The 20,375-nt window shown below is 43.2% G+C and overlaps 1 protein-coding gene across 1 annotated transcript in view; it reads right to left on the reverse strand.

Annotated features, from left to right (window-relative positions):
• Positions 1-18,816, reverse strand: part of TM9SF4 (transmembrane 9 superfamily member 4) — a 56,719-nt gene extending 37,903 nt beyond the window's left edge. The window contains exon 1 of the mRNA XM_027078622.1: positions 18,424-18,816. Coding sequence (XP_026934423.1) covers positions 18,424-18,438 — 15 coding nt within the window. The 5' untranslated portion in view covers positions 18,439-18,816. The remainder of the gene's footprint in view (positions 1-18,423) is intronic.
• Between the last annotated feature and the right edge of the window lie 1,559 nt (positions 18,817-20,375).

Here is a 20,375-nt window from a genome sequence, read left to right on the forward strand (position 1 = left end):
AGAAAAAAAAATGCCAAAATTTACGAAATGCAACAAAAGCAGTACTAAGAAGGAAGTTTAGAGTGATAAATGCCTACATTAAAAAAAAAACAAACCCTCAAACAAACAACCCAACTTTACATCTCAAGGGACCAGAAAAAGAACAAACTAAGCCCAAGTTAGGAGAAGTAAGGAAATAATAAGATTAGAGCAGAAATAAATTGAAAAGAGAATGTGAAAAAATAGGAAAAAAAAAACCAGAACTGTGTTGGTTTTTTGAAAATACTGACAAGCCCTTAGCAACACTAAGGAGAAAAAGACTCAAATAAATAAAATGAGAAATAAAAGAGGAGACATTACAACAGATGCCTAAGAAACAAAAAGGATCATAAGGGTCTATTGTGAACAATTATAGGTCAACAAATTGAATAAAAAGGAGACTGAATCAGTAATCAAAAACCTCCCAACAAAGAAAAGTCTAGGACTAGATGGCTTTAAAGGTAAATTCTAACAAACATTCAAAGAAGAGTTAATACCAATCCTTAAACTCTTCCAGAAATACAAGAGGGGACACTTCCAAACTCATTTTATGAGGCCAGCATCACCTGATACCAAAATCAGACAAAGATACCACAAGAAAAGAAAACTATAGGCTAATATCCCTGATGAACACAGATGCAAAAATCCCCAATAAAATACCAGCAAATTGAATTTAACATCTTGCTAAAAGGAGCATACACCAAGATCAAGTGGGATTTATCCCTGGGATACAAGGATGGTTCAACAAATGCAAATCAATCAATGTGATAAACTACATTAACAAAACGAAAGAAAAAATCACATAATCTTTTCAATAGACACAGAAAGAACATTTAACAAAGTTCAACATCCATTCATGGACTTCCCTGGTGGAGTGATTAAGAATCCACCTGCCAATGCAGGGAACACGGGTTTGAGCCCTGGTCCAGGAAGATCCCACATGCCACGGAGCAACTAAGCCCGTGTGCCACAACTCCTGAGCCTGTGTTCTATAGCCCACGAGCCACAACTACTGAGCCCACGCTCCACGACTACTGAAGCCTGCACTCCTAAAGCCCGTGCTCCACAACAAGAGAAGCAGCTGCTATGAGAAGCCCGCACACTGCAGTGAAGAGTATCCCCTGCTCGCCACAACTAGAGAAAGCCTGCGCACAACGAAGACCCAATGCAGGCAAAAAAAAAAAAAAAAAAAAAAAAAAAATCCATTCATGATTTAAATTCTCAAAAAAAAAGTATAAAAGGAACTTACCTCAATGCAATAAAGGCCACGAATGAAAAGCCCACAGTTAACATCATTATTTCTTGCTAATCAAAAATATATGTGCTCTACCTCCTACGCTGCTGGTGGGAATGAAAACTGGTGCAGCCACTACAGAGAACAGTATGGAGGTTCCTCAAGAAACTAAAAATAGAGTTGCCATATGACCCATCAATCCCACTCCTGCGCATATATCCAGACAAAACTATAATTTGAAAAGATCCATGCACCCCTATGTTCATAGCAGCACTATTTACAACAGCCAAGACATGGAAACAACCTAAATGTCCATCGACTGATGAATGGATAAAGAAGATGTGGCAAATACATACGTGTGTGTGTGTGTGTGTATCTGTGTATACACACACACACACACACACACACACACACACACACATACACACAAAATGGAATATTACCCAGCCATAAAAAAGAATGAAATAATGCCATTTGCAGCAACATGGATGGATCTAGAGATTATCATACTAAGCGAAGTAAGTCAAAAAGAGAAAGACATATACTGTATGATATCACTTATATGTGGAATCTAAAATACAACACAAATGAACATATCTACAAAACAGAAACAGACTCCTCACAGATATAGAGAACAGACTTGTGGTTGCCAAGGGGGAGGCAGGGTGGGGGAGGGAAGGATTGGGAGGTTGGGATTAGCAGGTGCAAAGTATTATACATATGATGAATAAACAACAAGGTCCTATTGTATAGCACAGAAAACTATATTCAATATCCTGTGTTAAACCATAATGGAAAAGAATATGAAAAAGAATATATATATATGTATAACTGAATCACTTTGCTGTACAGCAGAAATTAACACAACATTGTAAATCAACTATACGTCAATAAAATTTTTTTAAATATATATGTGTTCTAAATTTCCCTTCCTAGGAAGCCAGAGTCCAGACTTTTTGCCTTATCTGATATGTGATGTGAAGCCAGGGCAGAGGATTACAATCTCTTATGGTTATCAAGCCAATTAAATCTAAGAAGTTACTCCAGTTCTTTTGAAACAGAATCCTCCAATCTTAGCAGAGAGACACTGCCCTGGGGAACTCAAGGGCTCCATGAGAGCTCAGGTTGCAGAGGAATGAAAAGCAAATCCTGAAAGACTTCAATACCCTTTTGTTCCAAAGTCTCAAACCAATGGAGCAAGTAGACACAAAAAACAAACAAACAAAAAGACATAACAACAAAGAAAATACTCACCCTAGCGGAAAACAACATTAAAAAGTAACAAGAAGCCACAGAGTCACTGAGCACCTAAAAGTAGGTACAAGGCACTGTGGCACAAACAGTCCCTTCCTTCCATTTACCAAGTCCCTGCTTTGTGCTAAGCACTTTACAAACACTGACTTGCACGATTCTGGCAACTATAACTAACTACCTGGGGATTTCTATCACCGTTTCCCAGATGATTGCCAATTAACCTGAGACCCTGAGATTATATAACTTGCCCAAGATCAGAATGTACAGGAACAGGTATGCTCTTTTCAGGCAGGTGAGTTGCATTAAAAGATGATAACAATGGCAGCTAACATTTACTGGATACCGATTATGTGCCAGGCACACTTCTAGGTTCTTTTCATGCAATAACCCAGTTAATCAATTAATCTTGACAACAATCCTATGAGATAGAGACTCTTACTATTCTCATTTCAGAGATGAGGAAATTGAGGCTCAGAGAGGCGGTATAACACTAGTTGGGTCAGGATTTATACCCAAGCAGTCTGACTCCAAGGCCCATGCTCTAACCAGTACAGAAATCAGCTCACTACATTGAACACCTACTATATGTCAGGCACTGTGCCAGCCTCACAGAATGCACACCCACGAGGAGCTTTCAGCCAGCTGGCGGACAGAGACAAGTCATCAGCCAATGGCAATACTAGGTCCCAGATGCAGATGCTATGGAGGGCCTAGTCTCTTGTCCTATCAGTTAAGAGGCTAAGAAGTACACAGGACCAGCAACAAGCCCAGTCTTAGAGGGATGGGGTGCAGATCTAAGAACTCAAGCCTACCCAGGGCCTGAAGGGAAAGGAGAGGGAAGAGAGACGTGTTCCAGAAAGAGCAAAACACAGGCACGAAGGCCTGGAGCAACCATAAGGGGTTTATGGCAGGTGAGGTGTAGGCTGGTGCTTCTCAAACTTTACTGTGCATATAGATCACCTGGAGGGCTTATTAAAATGCAGAGTCTGATTCCGCAGGTCTGGGGTGGGGCCTGAGATTCTGTATTTCTAACAAGCTCCCAGGTGATGACAACATTTCTAGTTCATGTGAGTAGCAAGCATGAATAGGTCTGTGTAGACAGGAGACTGGAAAACGGGTAAGGGATACATCACACAAAAGTCACACTGAGGAGTTTGGGCTTTCTCCTTAGTGCATTGGGGAGACACTGAAGAACTTTAAGTAGGAAAGAGATACATCATATCTGCAGTTTTAAAAATGACTCTGGTTACCAAGTCCACGTGTGTCTGTGTTCGGGGGAAAGGTGTGTGTGTGCAGCACATTTCTGCTCCAGAGACATAGTAATATCCAGCCCTAGAGAAATTACCTATAAATTCTTGGTCAGATGTGAACAGAAGCAGCAGCCACGTGGGGAAGCAGAATGGGAGGCAGTGGTTCTGAAACTTGAACAGGCAAGGAAATCACCAGGAGGGATTATTAAAACAGATTCCTGGGTCTGACCCCCAGAATGTCTCTTTCAGTAGCTCTGGAGCAGGGCCTGGGAATCTGCACTTCTAACAAGTCCGCAGGAGATGCTGGTACTGCTGGTCTTGTCTTGGGATAACACTCTGAGAACCACTGGTGTAGTGGAAAAAGCACAGGCTTTGGGGGCCATACAGATATGAATTCAAAGCCCTGACCCACCACTTCCTAGCTGTGTGACTTTGGGCAAGTTTTTTAAACTCTTTGAGTCTCTGGTTTCTTATTTGTAATAAGAAAATAGTAATACTAAACTCATGGCAGGGCGGTTGAGTGATGATGCTGGTAAGGATTAAGTAAAGTACACAGAGTGTGTGCTTGATAAGGCAGAGTGGCTTTGCTCTGGGTTGCATCGGAAGGCAGGACCAATGAGTCCACTGCAAGGAGGGAGATGTATGCTCAATCTAAGGAAACTTCCAACAAGAGAGTTATCTAGCTAAGGAAAAGGCCATAACCATAAGCAAATCAGAGAGAAGGAGGTGACCAAGGAAGGAGGTGAAAGGGGATATCCCTACCCTAGTGAGGAGAGTGAACCAGAAGCCTCATTACCTCCCATAAAACTCAAGAAATTCATGATTCCCTTGAAAATATGGGACATTCCATCAACCCAAGCAACCTAAAGGTTGAACAAAACAAGGCAAAGTTCCACCCAGAGTTGGGTTCCATAAAGACATCTTTTGGAACTTCCCTGGTGGCGCAGTGGTTAAGAATCTGCCTGCCAATGGAGGGGACATGGGTTCAAGCCCTAGTCCGGGAGGACCCCACATGCCGCAGAGCAACTAAGCCCGTGCGCCACAACTACTGAGCCTGCGCTCTAGAGCCCGCGAGCCACAAAGACTGAGCCCACGTGCCACAATCACTGAAGCCTGCGCGCCTAGAGTCCGTGCTCCGCAACAAGAGAAACCACCGCAATGAGAAGTCCATGCACCACCACGAAGAGTAGCCCCCGCTCACCACAACTAGAGAAAGCCCGTACAGCAATGAAGACCCAACACAGCCAAAAATAAATAAATAAATTAAAAAAAAAGACACCTTTTGAAGAACCTCAGAGTCAAGTAATCCAGGAGGCCAGAGAGGGGAAGTGACGTGTTCACACAGCAAATTATCTGCAGAGTAAAGGAAGTCCAGCTGTACCAAACCTGGCAGAGCTGAGTGATCAGAAGTTTGTCCCCACTGTGGGAGCCAAGCTCGGAGATAATTTGGATACCTCATGATTAGAGGTATCCAAAGAAGAACCTGATGGCACAGATTAATTGCTTTTTGTCTCCCTTTACCCTCCCTCTCTAATTCTTTTCCTCTCCAATACTTTGTCTTCCTTGCCCCTCCCCCAATTCAATGCTTTACTACCAACAAACAAATCACTCTAGTCAGTTTCACACTTATCCTTTACTTCAGGATTATTTTGAAAAGAAAAATAATGAAGGCATACTAGTTCTACTAAATATTAAAATACAGAGCTATCCAAACTGGTATTGGAGAAGACAGAAAAGACTTCAACGTAGAAACTGAAATAAGAGCAGTATCAGAAGAAAATATAGCTATACTTTTAAACAATCTTGACATGGAAAGTTTTCTAAGAAGAAAACAAAATCCAGAAGCTATTAAGAAAAAGAATATAAAGGAAGAAGGAAGAAAATGAAAAAAAAATCACCATAGAAAAAGAAAAAGACAATTTGAATAAAAATATTTCCCACACACCTGACAAAGGGCTAATTTCTTCAATACACCAAGAGCTCTTACAAACCAATAAAGGACAAATAACCCATAAGGATAAGAATGGGCAGTTAAGGGCTTCCCTGGTGGCGCAGTGGTTAGGAATCCGCCTGCCAGTGCAGCGGACATGGGCTCGAGCCCTGGTCTGGGAAGATCCCACATGCCGTGGAGCAACTAGGCCTGTGCACCACAACTACTGAGCCTGTGCTCTAGAGCTCGTGAGCCACAACTACTGAAGCCCGCGCGCCTAGAGCCCATGCTCCGAAACAAGAGAGGCCACCACAGTGAGAGGCCCACACACCACAGAGAAGAGCAGCCCCCGCTCGTCACAACTAGAGAAAGCCCACACGCAGCAATGAAGACCCAACACAGCCAAAAATAAATAAATAAATAAGAAGTATTAAAAAAAAAAAAAAAGAATGGGCAGTTTAAAAGTTCAAATGGTCAGACACAAAAAGATGCTCAACATCATTCATAATCTAAAAACTGTAAATGAAAATAATGACATCTTTTTTACCTTTCAGAGTCAAAGTTTAAAGAAAATCTGAATACACTAGATATAGGTAAATTTGGGGAGGGCAATTTAGCACAATATATACTTAAATGGAAGGTAGAATTATTATTGAAATACTGCCAACATAAGATATTAAGTTGAAAAAAAAAGATGCACAGCAGTGTATGTATAGCATAATATCATTTGTCTAAATAAATTTTTTAAAAGAATGTACCAAAGCCAAAGATATCACAAGAAAAGGAAACTACAAATATTCCTCAGGAACACAGACAGAAAAATCCTTCACAAAATATTAGCAAATTGAATCCAGCAACATATAAAAAGGTTTACACATCATGGCCAAGTGGGGTTTAGCCCAGGAATGCAAGGTTGGCTTAATATCTGAAAATCAAATAATGTAATACACCATATAAATAGAATAAAGGACAAAAACTATACAATCATCACAACTGATGCAGAAAATGCACTTGACAAAATCCAACACACATTCATGATAAAAACTCTCAACAAACTAGGAATAAAAAAGAACTTCCTCAATCAGATAAATGGTAGCTTTGAAAAACCCATGGCCAACATCATACTTGATGAAAGACTGAATGCTTCCCCCTAAGAAGAGGAACAAGGCAAGGATGTCCACTTTTCCCATTCCTATTCAACATGGTTCTATAAATGCAAATAATGTGCACTAAAGCTAATAATTAAAGTCATCCAGATTAAAAGGAAAAAGTAAAAGTGCTTTTATCTGCAGATCACATATCTTGTATCTAGAAAATCCTAAGAAATCCACAAAACAACAACTAGAACTAATAAACAAGTTGAGCCAGGTCACAGACTACAAGATCAATATATAAAAATTAATTGTATTTTTACACACTAACAACAAACAATCCAAAAATAAAATTAAGAAAATATTCCAGGGACATCCCTGGCAGTCTTAACTACTGGACCAGGTTTGATCCCTGGTCAGGGATCTAAGATCCCACATGTTGCACGGTGCGACCAAAAAAAGAAAAAAAAAGAAAAGAAAATAGCTCCATCCACAGTACTTCAAAAAGAATAAAATATTTAGAAATAAGTTTTCAAAAAGGACTTGTACACTGAAAATTACAAAACATTGCTAAGAAAAACAAAAGAAGATCTAAACAATTGGAGAGACATTCCACACTGGATTGGAAGACAATATTGTTAGGATGGCAATTCTCTCCGGACTAATCTATAGATTCAGTGCAATCCCTATCAAAATCCCAGTAGGCTTTTTTGTTGAAACTGACAAGTTGAACCTGAAATTTACTTGGAAGCACAAAGGCCCTAGAATATCCAAAACAACTTCAAAAAAGAACAAAACTAGAGGATTTACACTACCAATTTCTAAGCAATTATAAAGCTACAGTAATCAAGACAGTGTGGTAAGGATAAGCATAAAACCCAATGGAACGTGGACTTCCCTGGTGGTGCAGTGGTTAAGAATCTGCCTGCCAATGCAGGGGACATGGGTTTGAGCCCTGGTCTGGGAAGATCCCCCACGGCGCGGAATACACTAAGCCCGTGTGCCACAACTACTGAGCCTGTGCTCTAGAGCCCGCGAGCCCCAACTACTAAGCCTGAGTGCCACAACTACTGAAGCCCACGTGCCTGGAGCCTGTGCTCCACAACGAGAAGCTACCGCAATGAGAAGCCCGTGCACCGCAACAAAGAGTAGCCCCTGCTCCCCGCAACTAGAGAAAGCCTGTGCGCAGTGACGAATACCCAACACAGCCAAAAATAAAATAAATTAATTAAGTAATTTTTTTTGTTTTGTTTTTGTTTTTGTTTTGCGGTACGCGGGCCTCTCACTGTTGTGGCCTCTCCCGTTGCGGAGCACAGGCTCCGGACGCGCAGGCTCAGCGGCCATGGCTCACAGGTGCAGCCGCTCCGCGGCATGTGGGATCTTCCCGAACCAGGGCACGAACCCGTGTCCCCTGCATCGGCAGGCGGACTCTCAACCACTGCACTACCAGGGAAGCACTAAATAAATAATTTTAAAAAACAAAACAAAAAAAACCCAATGGAACAAAATTAAAAGTCTAGAGATAAATATTTGCATTTACAGTAAATTGACTCTCAACAAAGTTGCCAAAGCAATTCAATAGGGAAAGGATAGCCTTTTCAACAAATGGTACTTGGACAATTGGGTAACCACGTGCAAAAGGAACCTCACATCACATACAAAAATTAACTAAAAATAGATCACAGACCTAAACATAAAAGCTAAAATGATAAAACTTCTAGGAGAAAATCTGTGCCCCTGGGTTAGGCAAAGATGTCTTAGCTACACCACCAAAAGCACAACCTATATTTTAAAAAACTGATAAATTGAATTTCATCAAAATTTAAAACTTTTATACTTCAAAAGATATCATTAAGAAAATGAGGACTTCCCTGGTGGCGCAGTGGTTAAGAAACTACCTGCCAATGCAGGGGACACGGGTTCGAGCCCTGGTCCAGGAAGATCCCACATGCCGTGGAGCAACTAAGCCCATGTGTCACAGCTACTGAGCCTGCGCTCTAGACCCCACAAGCCACAACTACTGAGCCCACGTGCCACAACTACTGAAGCCTGTGCGCCTAGAGCCTGTGCTCCGCAACAAGAGAAGCCACCGCAATAAGAAACCCACGCACCACAATGAAGAGTAGCCCCTGCTCGCCACAACTAGAGAAAGCCTGCGTGCAGCAACAAAGACCCAATGCAGCCAAAAATAAATAAATAAATTTATTTTTTTTAAAAAAAAGGGCTTCCCTGGTAGTGCAGTGGTTTAGAGTCCACCTGCCGATGCAGGGGACACTGGTTCGTGCCCTGGTCCAGGAAGATCCCACATGCCGCAGAGCGGCTGGGCCCGTGAGCCATGGCCGCTGAGCCTGCGTGTCCGGAGCCTGTGCTCCACAACAGGAGAGGCCACAACAGTGAGAGGCCGTGTACCGCAAAAAAAAAAAAAAAAAAAAAAAAAAGAAATGAAAATGAAAAACAGGCCACAGACTAGGAGAAAAACCTTTGTAAATCACATATCTGATAGGGGACTTGCATCCAGAATATATAAAGTTTGGCAGTATCTTTAAAGAGTTAAACATAAACTTACCATACTATCCAGTAATTCCAATCCTAGGCATTTACCCAAAAGAAAAGGAAATACATGTCCATACAATGACTTGCACATGAACGTTCCTAACAGCTTTGATCACAACAGTCCAAAATTGGAAACAACCCAAACACCCATCAATTGGTGAATGGATAAACAAAATGTAGTATAGCTGTACAATGGAATACTATTCAGCAATAAAAACTACCAATTCATGTTACAACATGGACGAACCTCAAAAATATTATGCTAGGTAGAAGCCAGATGTGAAAGTCTATGTACTACATGATTTCACTTACATGAAATGCCCAGAAAAGGCAAATCTATAGAGACAGAAAGCAGATCAGTGGTTGGCTGGCTGTGGGAACAGTGTTATTGGCTGCAAGTGTCAATCCCTTGACTGTAAGGGAATTTGTTGGAGTGACAGAAATGTCTAAAACTTTGTGTCATTATGAAGATGGTTGTATAAGTCTATATGAAAAATTATTGAACTGTACACTTAAAATGGGTAATTTTATGGTGTTAAACGATACCTTCATAAACCTGAAGAAAAAAAAATCAGCTAGGGGGAGGTATAGACAAAACAAGTTTGGCAATATAATAGCAATTGTTGAGGTTGGGTGATGGGTTATAGAGGTTCTTTATACTATTTCTTCTACTTTTGTGTATGTTGGAAAATTTTTATAACAAAAGGTTTTTAAAAATAGATGTTTTATGTGCATAAAGATGTTCTGGAGAAACATTTTTTTAAAAATCAAAGACTACACCTGATGAATGGATGGTGGGGTAGCTGAGTGACTTTCTTTTCATTTATAGCTTTCATACTTTTTCCCACGTATATGGATCACCTATATTCAAAATAAATACATTGACACTTTAAGAAGGGGAAGGCTGCCTCTGAAAATACTTGGGCAAGTTCCCCCAAAGATGTGCAGAAAATGGGAGCTACAAGGTAAGAATGATGCAGAGGAGATTCTGAAGCCAGGTGTGTGGGTAACCAGACCAGATCAGTAATTCTTAATCTTGGGAAAGTGTTGCAAATCCCCCTAAGAATCTTAAAAAGCTACAGATGCTGCTCCCAGAAAAAAACACTCCGAAATGCAGAATCTGATGTATAATTCCAAGAGGATCAAAGGACCTAGAAGTTCACGGGCCCTTGATAAAGACCCCTGTACTGGATCCCATTCCAACTTTTGTGATTATCTGACTTAATTACCTCTGTAGCCCTGACAGCCTCATAGAGGATGTTTGACCCATATTTCATTTCTGTAAGGAAATTAGGGAGAAGCAAAGTACCTGCTTCTTGGGAAATTCCTTTATATCTTCCTTTAATTTTTAATTGATCACCACAGGAACTCTCACATGAGGTTCAGATTTAAAAGCCAATTAAGTATTTAGGAAACATCTGCTGCAAGTTCAGAGCCATGAAAGGAGCAGAGTCCTAGGAAAGGTGAACCAGTCCATTCAACGTTATTTTGCTTTACTTGGTTTCCAAGTCACAAGACTGCAAAGGCAGCATGTCAAGGAACAAGGTGATGGCAATCTAGAAGCCCTTGTGCTGTAATCTAACACCCTATCACTGGCAAAGATATGGGTGACCTGAAAAGTTATAAAGCTCGAGAGGCCTAAGAATCAAGGTCTTGCCCTCCCTATCTACTTTATTCTTGGGGGCTGGGCACGCAGAAAATTTTCTCCTACACAACCCAATGAAGGACTACTAGGACCAAAAATCACCCCTCACCCCCCGCCCAAATTTGCACCACCCAGTTTGAAAGGTATGAACAATTAACTTCTTCCAAAGAAAATAGGAAGTTTCCCCTGAGAACTGAAAATTATTTCATTCACTCATATTTCTCTGTGGGCAGAAGTTAACCTTTTGTTTTCTGGAGCCCTCTGCCTTACAGTCGTCTTTCCCATAAACAGCATCACCTAGAGATAGAGTCTGGCCAATCTGAACAGCCTTCCTGGTTTCTATTCCATGCCTTTCCCGCTGCAAAAGCAGCACCTTCCCTTAAGAGTAAGCTAGATTCTTCTTTTTCCTTTTCAAAGATACAGTCACCATTTTAAGATTGCTCAGTAACTGCTCCCCAGGGCTGCGAAGAACAAAGAAAAAGGCTTTGGGGCACAGTTTGCCAACAGTTAACTGAAATCAGTTACCTAATCAGTTAAAGCTCCCTAAGAATTCAACCACACATGAAGGACAGCTAAAGACCTCAGGAAGAAAAACAAACAAACAAATGAACCAAAACAATCACACAAGCAAAAAAACCAAACCAGAACCAAATTAGCCACAGGAGACTGAAAATGTAGCCTTTATTTCAGAGCCCAAAGACACAGAATAGCTGTTGAGCAGAGACACACACAAAGACTCAAAACTGTTCTTTGGGGGTAGGGAACAACCCACAGCAGGCTGTGGAAGTCCAGGTGAAACTAGTAACTACCCTCACCAAGCAAAAGACAACCAGACCCAAACCTTGAGGCTAGCAAGTGCAGAAATAAAACATAAAAAATGCACTGACCTTCCCTCTCCCCCTGGGTATTTGTAAAAGGACTCTCAGTTAGCCCAAGCAATAGGCTTAGATGGTTCGTCTCCTAAAGACTTCAAACCATGGAGTAGGAAAGTTACAGAGAGCTCTCTTTGCACTAGGCATGTTCATCTCATATTTCATTTAATCATCACAAAAATCCTTTGAGGAGAGTATCATCCTCATTTTAAAAATAAGGAAACCGGGCTTCCCTGGTGGCTCAGTGGTTAAGAATCCGCCTGCCAATGCAGGGGAGGTGGGTTCGAGCCCTGGTCCGGGAGGATCCCACATGCCGCAAAGCAACTAAGCCCGTGTGCCCCAACTACTGAGCCTGTGCCCTAGAGCCTGTGAGCCACAACTTCTGAGCCCACGTGCCACAACTACTGAAGCCCACGCACCTAGAGGCCGTGCTCCACAACAAGAGAAGTCACTGCAATGAGAAGCCTGCGCATCGCAACGAAGAGTAGCCCCCGCTCGCCGCAACTAGAGAAAGCCCGCGCGCAGTAACGAAGACCCAACGTAGCCAAAAATAAAGGTAAAAATAAGGAAACCGATTCGGATGAAAAAGTTTTTTTGTTTTTTTTTTGCGGTACACGGGCCTCTCACTGTTGTGGCCTCTCCCGTTGCGGAGCACAGGCCCCGGACACGCAGGCTCAGCGGCCATGGCTCACGTGCCCAGCCGCTCCGCGGCATGTGGGATCTTCCCGGACCGGGGCATGAACCCGTGTCCCCTGCATCAGCAGGCGGACTCTCAACCACTGCGCCACCAGGGAAGCCCGGATGAAAAAGCTTTAAAGATGTATGGTGGTGACAGTTGCACAATAATGTGAATGTACTTAATGCCACTGTACACTTAAAATAGCTAAAATGATAAATTTTATGTTATGTCTATTTTACCACAATAAAAAAATGTTTTTAAAGTAACAGGTTTAAAGAAGCAAATAGTTTTACCAAAGTCATAAAACCAATCAGAGCGTCAGATTCTAGCCCAGGTCCTTAGACCAAGCCTTAGTTTCTTCATTTGTAAAATGGGCTTTTGTAAGGATTAGACGGAATAATGGGTGAGCCTATGGTTTATCAACTGAAATGTATCTTGTGAGCAGAAATCTCCCCTTCAAAGTTAGGTAGCATAGGGGATTACCACACCTTTTCATATTGCTTTTGAATCAGAATGTCAAAATAGGAAAAATGTTATAGAGACCTCCTCATTCAGGGTTGCAAGCTCAACCACCTAGAGGGGCCGGGCAAGTTACCGAAATGGTGACGGAAGGAACAGGACACGAGGGAGCGGAAGAGAAAATGACAAACCGGGTCCTGCACGGGGAATGCTCCTGACGAGGGACTTGGGCCCAAATTTTCAAGAAAAAATGAAACTTTAGAGTTTTTGTAATGTGAAATCTCCCAATTATTAAATATTGGCAACTAATTAGAAAACATTTAAAGTCCTGTGCCTGCCAATCTCCATCCTCCACCCCCACCACCCCAATCAAATCCATATGAAGATGCGGTCCATAAACTGTCTATTTATAGCATCTGATCTACTTCATTAGAAACTGAGGCCCAAAGACGTTAAGTGACTTGCCAGGACACCCAGACTCCCTTCCAAACTGGCTTACGAATTCAGCTCCAATTTGTGATTTGATTTTGTTTTTTAAGAACTGCTAGTAGCATTCAGCATAGCCTCTGAATACAAAACCTTCAGACTTCAACCCTGGGAGGTCTGTCGGTTTAATGTTTGGGCATAGGTGAGAAATCATGGTAGGGGGCAGAGAAGGAAGCAATGAAGAGGAATGAGACGGAACCAAGAAGTTGCGGTGTCCCCAGCCGTGCCCCACTTGGGAACTACCAGTGTCAGCAAATGGTTCAGGGATCAAAGCAGGTTTGGGGTGGTAGGTGGCTCCTACCATTCGTCTACGGCCAGATGGCCCTGTTCATCCTGGGTCCTTCCCACCTTCCTGCCAGTGCCCAGAGATCAAAACTCAACCTTCTCCAACATTCTGTGACCTGCTTCTTTAATGCTGAGATCAAAGGGGAACTTTTGTCCAAGTTGTAAAAGAGAAACCAAGAGGCAACTTAATGCCATCTCTGCCTTCTCTGGACTTCCTGAGGGGATTAAGGGCACTCCTTTAAAGGGATTCCTCAGAGAAACACATTTGTACCAAGGCCTGGTGTCGGCGCCTCAGCTCCAAAGACGCAGTGACTCCTGCAGAACATGTGCCAGGTGGAGCAACTCGAGAGAGCAGACAACACAACCAACAGACAGCCGCTTGGGAAGACCACAGGGATTATGGTCATGAAAAATAAAAATCAATCTGATTTTATAGGCATATTAGCAAAAATCACCTTAAATACAAGTACTGTAAACCACAAAATTTTCAACCAAGACTTTAGAAATCCTCAAGTCTAAATCTTAATTTCACATATGACATGTGTTGAAACAAACCAAAAAAGCCAAAATAATCTGCCCCAGGCTACACGGTGGATCAGTGGCAGTGCTGGGACTAAGCTCCAGCTGCTGACTCCTGCTCCAGTGCTCTTTCCTCAATGGGCTGATGCCCATCCACATGTGAGGCCCAGGGGAGACAGCAACTTGTCACACACAGGACTGGTAGCAGAGTCCAGGCCTCCTGCCTCTTGTTCCAGGCCTCTATCATCCAGATTCCACCACTAAAAACGGCTCCTGTGCTTCTGACTGGGTTGGGGGGGCCAGTGCGGGATGGGACGGGGGGCGGGGGGGGAACTGGCTAGCACTGCTTCCATCTGCTCAAAGGAACCTTGAGGTCATTCTGGCCATTCCCCTGCCTCTGGACTGGATCAAACCCAAGTAACCTCAAAACAGTGAGAACTGACCCAGCAGTTCCACTCCTAGGTATATACCCAAGAAAACTGAGAACCTATGTTCACGCAAAAACTTGTACACAAAATGTTCATACCAGTGTTATTCGTAACAGCCAAAAAGTGGAAACGATCCCAAAGTCCATCAACGGATGAAAGGATAAACAAAACGAGGTCTATCCATACAATAGAATATTATTTGACCATAAAAAGGAATGAAATATTGATACATGCTACAACATGGATGACGTTTGAAAACATTATGCCATGTAAAAAAAAAAAGTCAGATACAAAACACCACATATTGTTTGATTCCATTTATATGAAATGTCCAGAAAAGAAAAATCTATACAGACAGAAAGTATATTAGTGGTTGCCAGGGACTGGTGGGAAAGGGGGAGTGGGAAGTGGCTGCTAATGGGTTTCTTTATAGGGTGATGAAAATGTTCTGGAAGTAGATAGCAGTGAAGGTTACACAACTTTGTGAATATACTAAAAACCACTGAACCGTAAACTTTAAAAGGGTGAATCTTATGGTATATGAATTATATTCCAATAAAAAGGGAAAAAGATAAAACCCAAAACAGTATAAACAATGATTATGTGAGAGAAATACACAGAGTTTTATTCTCCAAATGGAGGTTTCTAGACTCCTGAGATGCCTACAAATGCATTCAATGGACATTTCCCAAGTTCCATGAAAATAATATTCCCCAAAGCATATTCCATATGATCAAGAGTTCCATAAGGAGTGAGACATGAGCCTGCTTCTCACCTCAGACCCAGCTAGATCAACTCAGTATCCTGTAACTTTATAGAGTCGTCTAAATCCAGGGCAGGAGGAAGGCAGGAAAACTAGAGAGCTTCAGTTTACACCAGCCACCTACTCCTATGCTGCAGGAAGTTCAGGAAACCCCATTGTGCTAACACAGACCTGGGAGGTGGCAGCCAACCCCTGGGGAAGAAGAACCAATCACTAAGGAGGGGAAGGGGGAGAAACACATAAATATCACTTGAAACTTGCGTCCACAACCCTAACTTGCAAAACAAAAGAATAAACCAAAACCCAGCATGTTCCCACGGTCACTGAATCTATTAGCTCACTTCCTCTTTCCTTGTATGACTTGCCTCAAAACCCAGATACCCCAAAGCAGATCCACACACTTCCATTCCCAACAGCTGTGCAACAACCTATGTGTACGAGGGTGTAGGGACTGTTCTGACTTGCGTGTGATAAAGTGCTTAATACAGACCAAGCTCAAGTCCATCTGCCCACTCTGCCTGTCACACATATCCCCCTGTAATAAACTTGCTTCCATGCCTTTTCACCATTGCATCAAACGTGAAGTTTCTCACGTGCACTCTTTAAAATGGCCTCTGTGGGTCACTGTATACATTACATCCTCAGTTTCTTGAAATCAGTTACAGTATTCATGAAAGCACAGGACGACACTCCCAGGTGACACAACAAACACGAAATCACTGTGCTTTCCACTGTGCTTAGAATAAAATCCAAACTTCTTTCCATTGTTTCTCTGCAGGCTGAGAACAAGCCGGCTCCCTTAATGTAACGTTCTGGAGAGGATGGGAAGGCGAAGCACCTAACAGAACAGTCTTTCAAAATGCAGTCCACAGACTGTAAACTGTAGACTACAACCCACCACAATTATAGGCATGCTTCTAGAAACACAGCTCTTCCTGCCTCTCTGCCATTTCCTCTTGTATCATTCTCTGCACCACACCCTGACTCCTCACCATGTTTCAGTCCCTCCAGCCTTCTATGTTCCTCAAACATACTCTTTCCCACCTTGGCCCTTTACGCTTGCCATTTCCTTTACCTGGAACACTCTTTGCATTGCTAGTTCCTTCTTGTCAATCAGGTCTCAACTCATGTCACTTTCTCTGAGAAGACTTCTCTGACCACTTAATGCAAAGCAGGTGCATCACCCTGTCACCCCCAATCACTACCATTTCACCTTGCCATCTTCACAGCACTTACTACTACCTGACACTACCTTGTTCATGTATTTGTTTACTTACTCACTGCCTGTCTCCTCAGACTAGAAAGGCTCCACGAACGTAGGGACCTTGACCCTCTAATTCACCAGAACATCTCTAGGTCTTGGCACAGAGCAGGCCCTCAAATATTTGTTGATTAAATAAATGTGTACCAGAAATATGTTAACTTATTACCTCTTAAAAACCTCAGAACAGGGCAGGAATTTCCCAGTGCAATGCAATAAATGCCATTTTATTGAACTTTTGTAAAAGCGGGTGTGACTTTTCCTGTTAAGTTCTTATGCCATTCTTGTTCTGAATGTGGCCCAGAAAAAAAATGCGTTTCAACATACCACTTTGGGGATTTTTATCAGGCAAGACTGTGAAGACTTTTACCTGACCTCTGAGGTTCTAAACAAGGAATCCCTTTATTAAACAAAAAGGATAATTTATCAGTTGGTTAACAGAAGAAGGGAAATTTGTTATCAGCCAATATCCTACCCTTGTTTGGAGAAAATCAACACCAAAGAATTTAAACAACAATCTTCTTTACTAAAGTCAAATGTCCTTTGTGTGCACTCCCAGGATGCAATTATCTGCTGAGGAAGCAACATACAGGAACACCCAGACAATCACTCTGGACTAAGTGACTTAGTTTTGGTTCTGGTCTCTTGACAAGTAGAATGTGAGCCGAGCTTCTGGAAGAAGAAAGGGCCAGTCCTTCATAGATCTACTTCCAGCGTTCTGTACCAGAAGCCAGCAAGTTCTGACCCACTTTCCAGGCACAGCTTATCCACATACCCTTATTCACATACAGGCTTCATCCTAAAGAGCTGTGTGGCCCTGTAGGGGCATGGGAAGGGGAGGGGGGCAGGCGGGGCTGGTACAGTGCTTTTCGAAACGTAGTTACAGACCATCTCGATCATAATCGCTACAGTGCTAATAAAAGTGCAGATTCCTGGGCATCATCTAGCCCTAAGGAATTAGAATCTTTGGAAACTGCATTTTTAACAACCTCCAAGCACACACCCCGAGTCTTATGCACAGTTAAGTTTGAAAATCAGTGGGATAAAAGCTCCCTATGAGAGAGGCAGGGAGTTGAGAGAAGACAGGAGAAATGATTAGGGAAGAATCTGGGGATGGAGGATGGCGGGTGGGGGGGGGGGGCAAAGGCATGCTTCCGGGTATCGGCAGTCAAGACAAGTGCGCGGTGGGAACAGCTGAGGGTACAGGTGAAGACAGGGCTCTGGAAAAGATCTGACACAGTATTTGGGCTGGAAGGTTGGTCAGAGGTGAGGACGCATCCGCGGACTGGTCAAGACAGTGGGGAGGCGGAGAGCAGGGTCTGGACGTGAGAGGGAGGAGCGAAGGTGGGAATAACTGGGGGCTCTTCAGAGAGATCAGGGCTGGAAAGTGAAAACTGGGAAATGGGAGTCACAGGATGCGGAGACCAAAGCCAGAATAGGAACCGACAGAGGCGGTGTTTGAGACCTTTCCTCCGACCCAGTGCCTCCCCCAAAACTTCGGGCCTTGACAAGACTGAGTGCGGGGCAAAGGCCGGAGAGGGGGAGTTTGGGGGAGTCAAGTCCTGTCAGGGATGTCCCTCAGGCCTGCACTAGGAGTCCCTGAGGTGGCTCGGGCCAGGCATGGGACGCCGGAAAGTCCTGGGATCTCCCGGAGGGCCCCGCTCCATCTCCGGCTCCCGGAGCCTCCTTCACTCACCATCGCAGCCGCCATCTTGGATCCACGTGTCGTCGTAGTGACGTCAGCGGAAGTAGTGTTTCCCTGGTTACGGAGTTAAACTCCGCAAGGTGCTGCCTGCCTTCAGTCGCTCCTTTCGTGGCGGTGAGTGGAGGGGCAAAGAAGACTTAGCTGCTGATCGGTAGCTTGGTCTGGGGAGTCAGGTCGCTGATTAGGTGAAAAGAGAGAATGGTGTAACTACAGGAGCCATGTTAGCTCCTGGCAGAGCCTGCTCCTCCCACTCTTGACACTGCATTGTGGGTAATAGAGGTGTGAGTAAACGCACTTGTTTTGTGGACTCCATTTTTACTATTGGCAGGAAGACCCGTTGCCAGGGTTACCTGAGGCCCCTGATATGAGTGAGTGGGATGGGTACCAGGGCTCTATTAGCAGAATAATTTGTAATTATATATTTAATTACTTGCTTGAATATCCTATATCCTCTCCAATAAAATATAATTCCTATGTGGGTAGGATCCTGCCTTTTATTTAACCTCGCTCTGCCTCATTCTTATCTGTGAAATGCAGAGGGGATGATTATAATACCTTCATCATACGTTTATGATGAGGATCCAATGACATAATGCTACATACTATTATTCAATAAATAATTGTCGTTAGACTCTTATGTATACTCCTTCTGGCATATGTTAGGTGCCCAACACAATACACTAATTAATGAATGAAGGAAAAGCAGCATCTTTAATGGAGGGAAACATCTTTGAATGTGGACTTAACCATGTGCTACTTACCTAAGTGTGTGACTCGAGGCAAGTCACTCATCGTTCCTAAGCCTCAGTTTCCAGTAGCTGGAAAAGGAGACCCAAAGAGTTGTGGAGTTAAAATTGGGAGAGACCTGAAAGTTCTCTTGGTCCATGTATCACTGTAAGGTGGATACAGTACCAGTGCTATCTGCAATTGTTAGGAAAAGTTGTAAAAAAATAATAATGGTGGGACTTCCCTGGTGGCGCAGTGGTTAAGAATCCACCTGCCAATGCAGGGAACACGGGTTCGAGCCCTGGGCCGGGAAGATCCCACATGCCGCGGAGCAGCTTAACCCGTGTGTCACAACTACTGAGCCCGCCTGTGGCAACTACTGCAGCCTGCGCGCCTAGAGCCCGTGCTCTGCAACATGAGAAGCCTGCGCACGGCAACGAAGAGCAGCCCCTGCTCGCTGCAACTAGAGAAAGCCCATGCTCAGCAGCAAAGACCCAACACAGCCAAAAATTAATTAATTAATTAATTTTAAAAAGACAAAAGAATAATAATGGTTAATAATAATAATCACTTACTGAACATTTGTTGTGTGCTGCAGCATTTAGCATTATGCTAAAACTATTCATAAGACTCTCTTATCTAATCCTACCTCTTGGCAGGGGGCAGTTGAACTCTGTTGCCCACCTACAAGCACCACTGTGGTGGATTGCCAGACAAAGAAGGCTGCCGACAAGTCTTCCCATCTTTTTGTGAGCATACTGTTTCTCCCGCCAAGAGGTAGACGCTTGTTCTCTTCCTTTTGAATCTGGCTGGCCACATCATTTGCTTTAGCCAATAGAATGTGGTACAGATGACGCTGCCAGTTCTGGGTCTAAGCCTTAAGAGACTTGGCAGCTTCTGTTTCCATCATCTTGGGTCTAAAGATGTGTGGCTACCCAGCTGGAGAGCCACATGGAGAGGGAGAGAGGCCCAGGCATCTCCTCAAGTTACTCTGGAAATTCTAGTTGAGCACTAGGCATACAAATGGAGTCATCATGGACATTCTAACCCTAGCTGAACTGCCAACAGAATACAGCCACATGCATAACCTTATCTGACACTACATGGAAGAAAAAAACTGCCCAGCTGAGCTCGGTTGTTTTAGATTTTGGAGTGGTTTCTCATGCAGCAATAGATAATTGAAACATACACTTATTAACTCTTGTGACCCACACAAC

Source organism: Aethalodelphis obliquidens, unplaced genomic scaffold (genome assembly GCF_003676395.1).
Source record: "Aethalodelphis obliquidens isolate GAN/ISIS:26980383/991018 unplaced genomic scaffold, ASM367639v1 scaffold42, whole genome shotgun sequence".
Taxonomy (NCBI): Eukaryota; Metazoa; Chordata; class Mammalia; order Artiodactyla; family Delphinidae; genus Aethalodelphis; species Aethalodelphis obliquidens.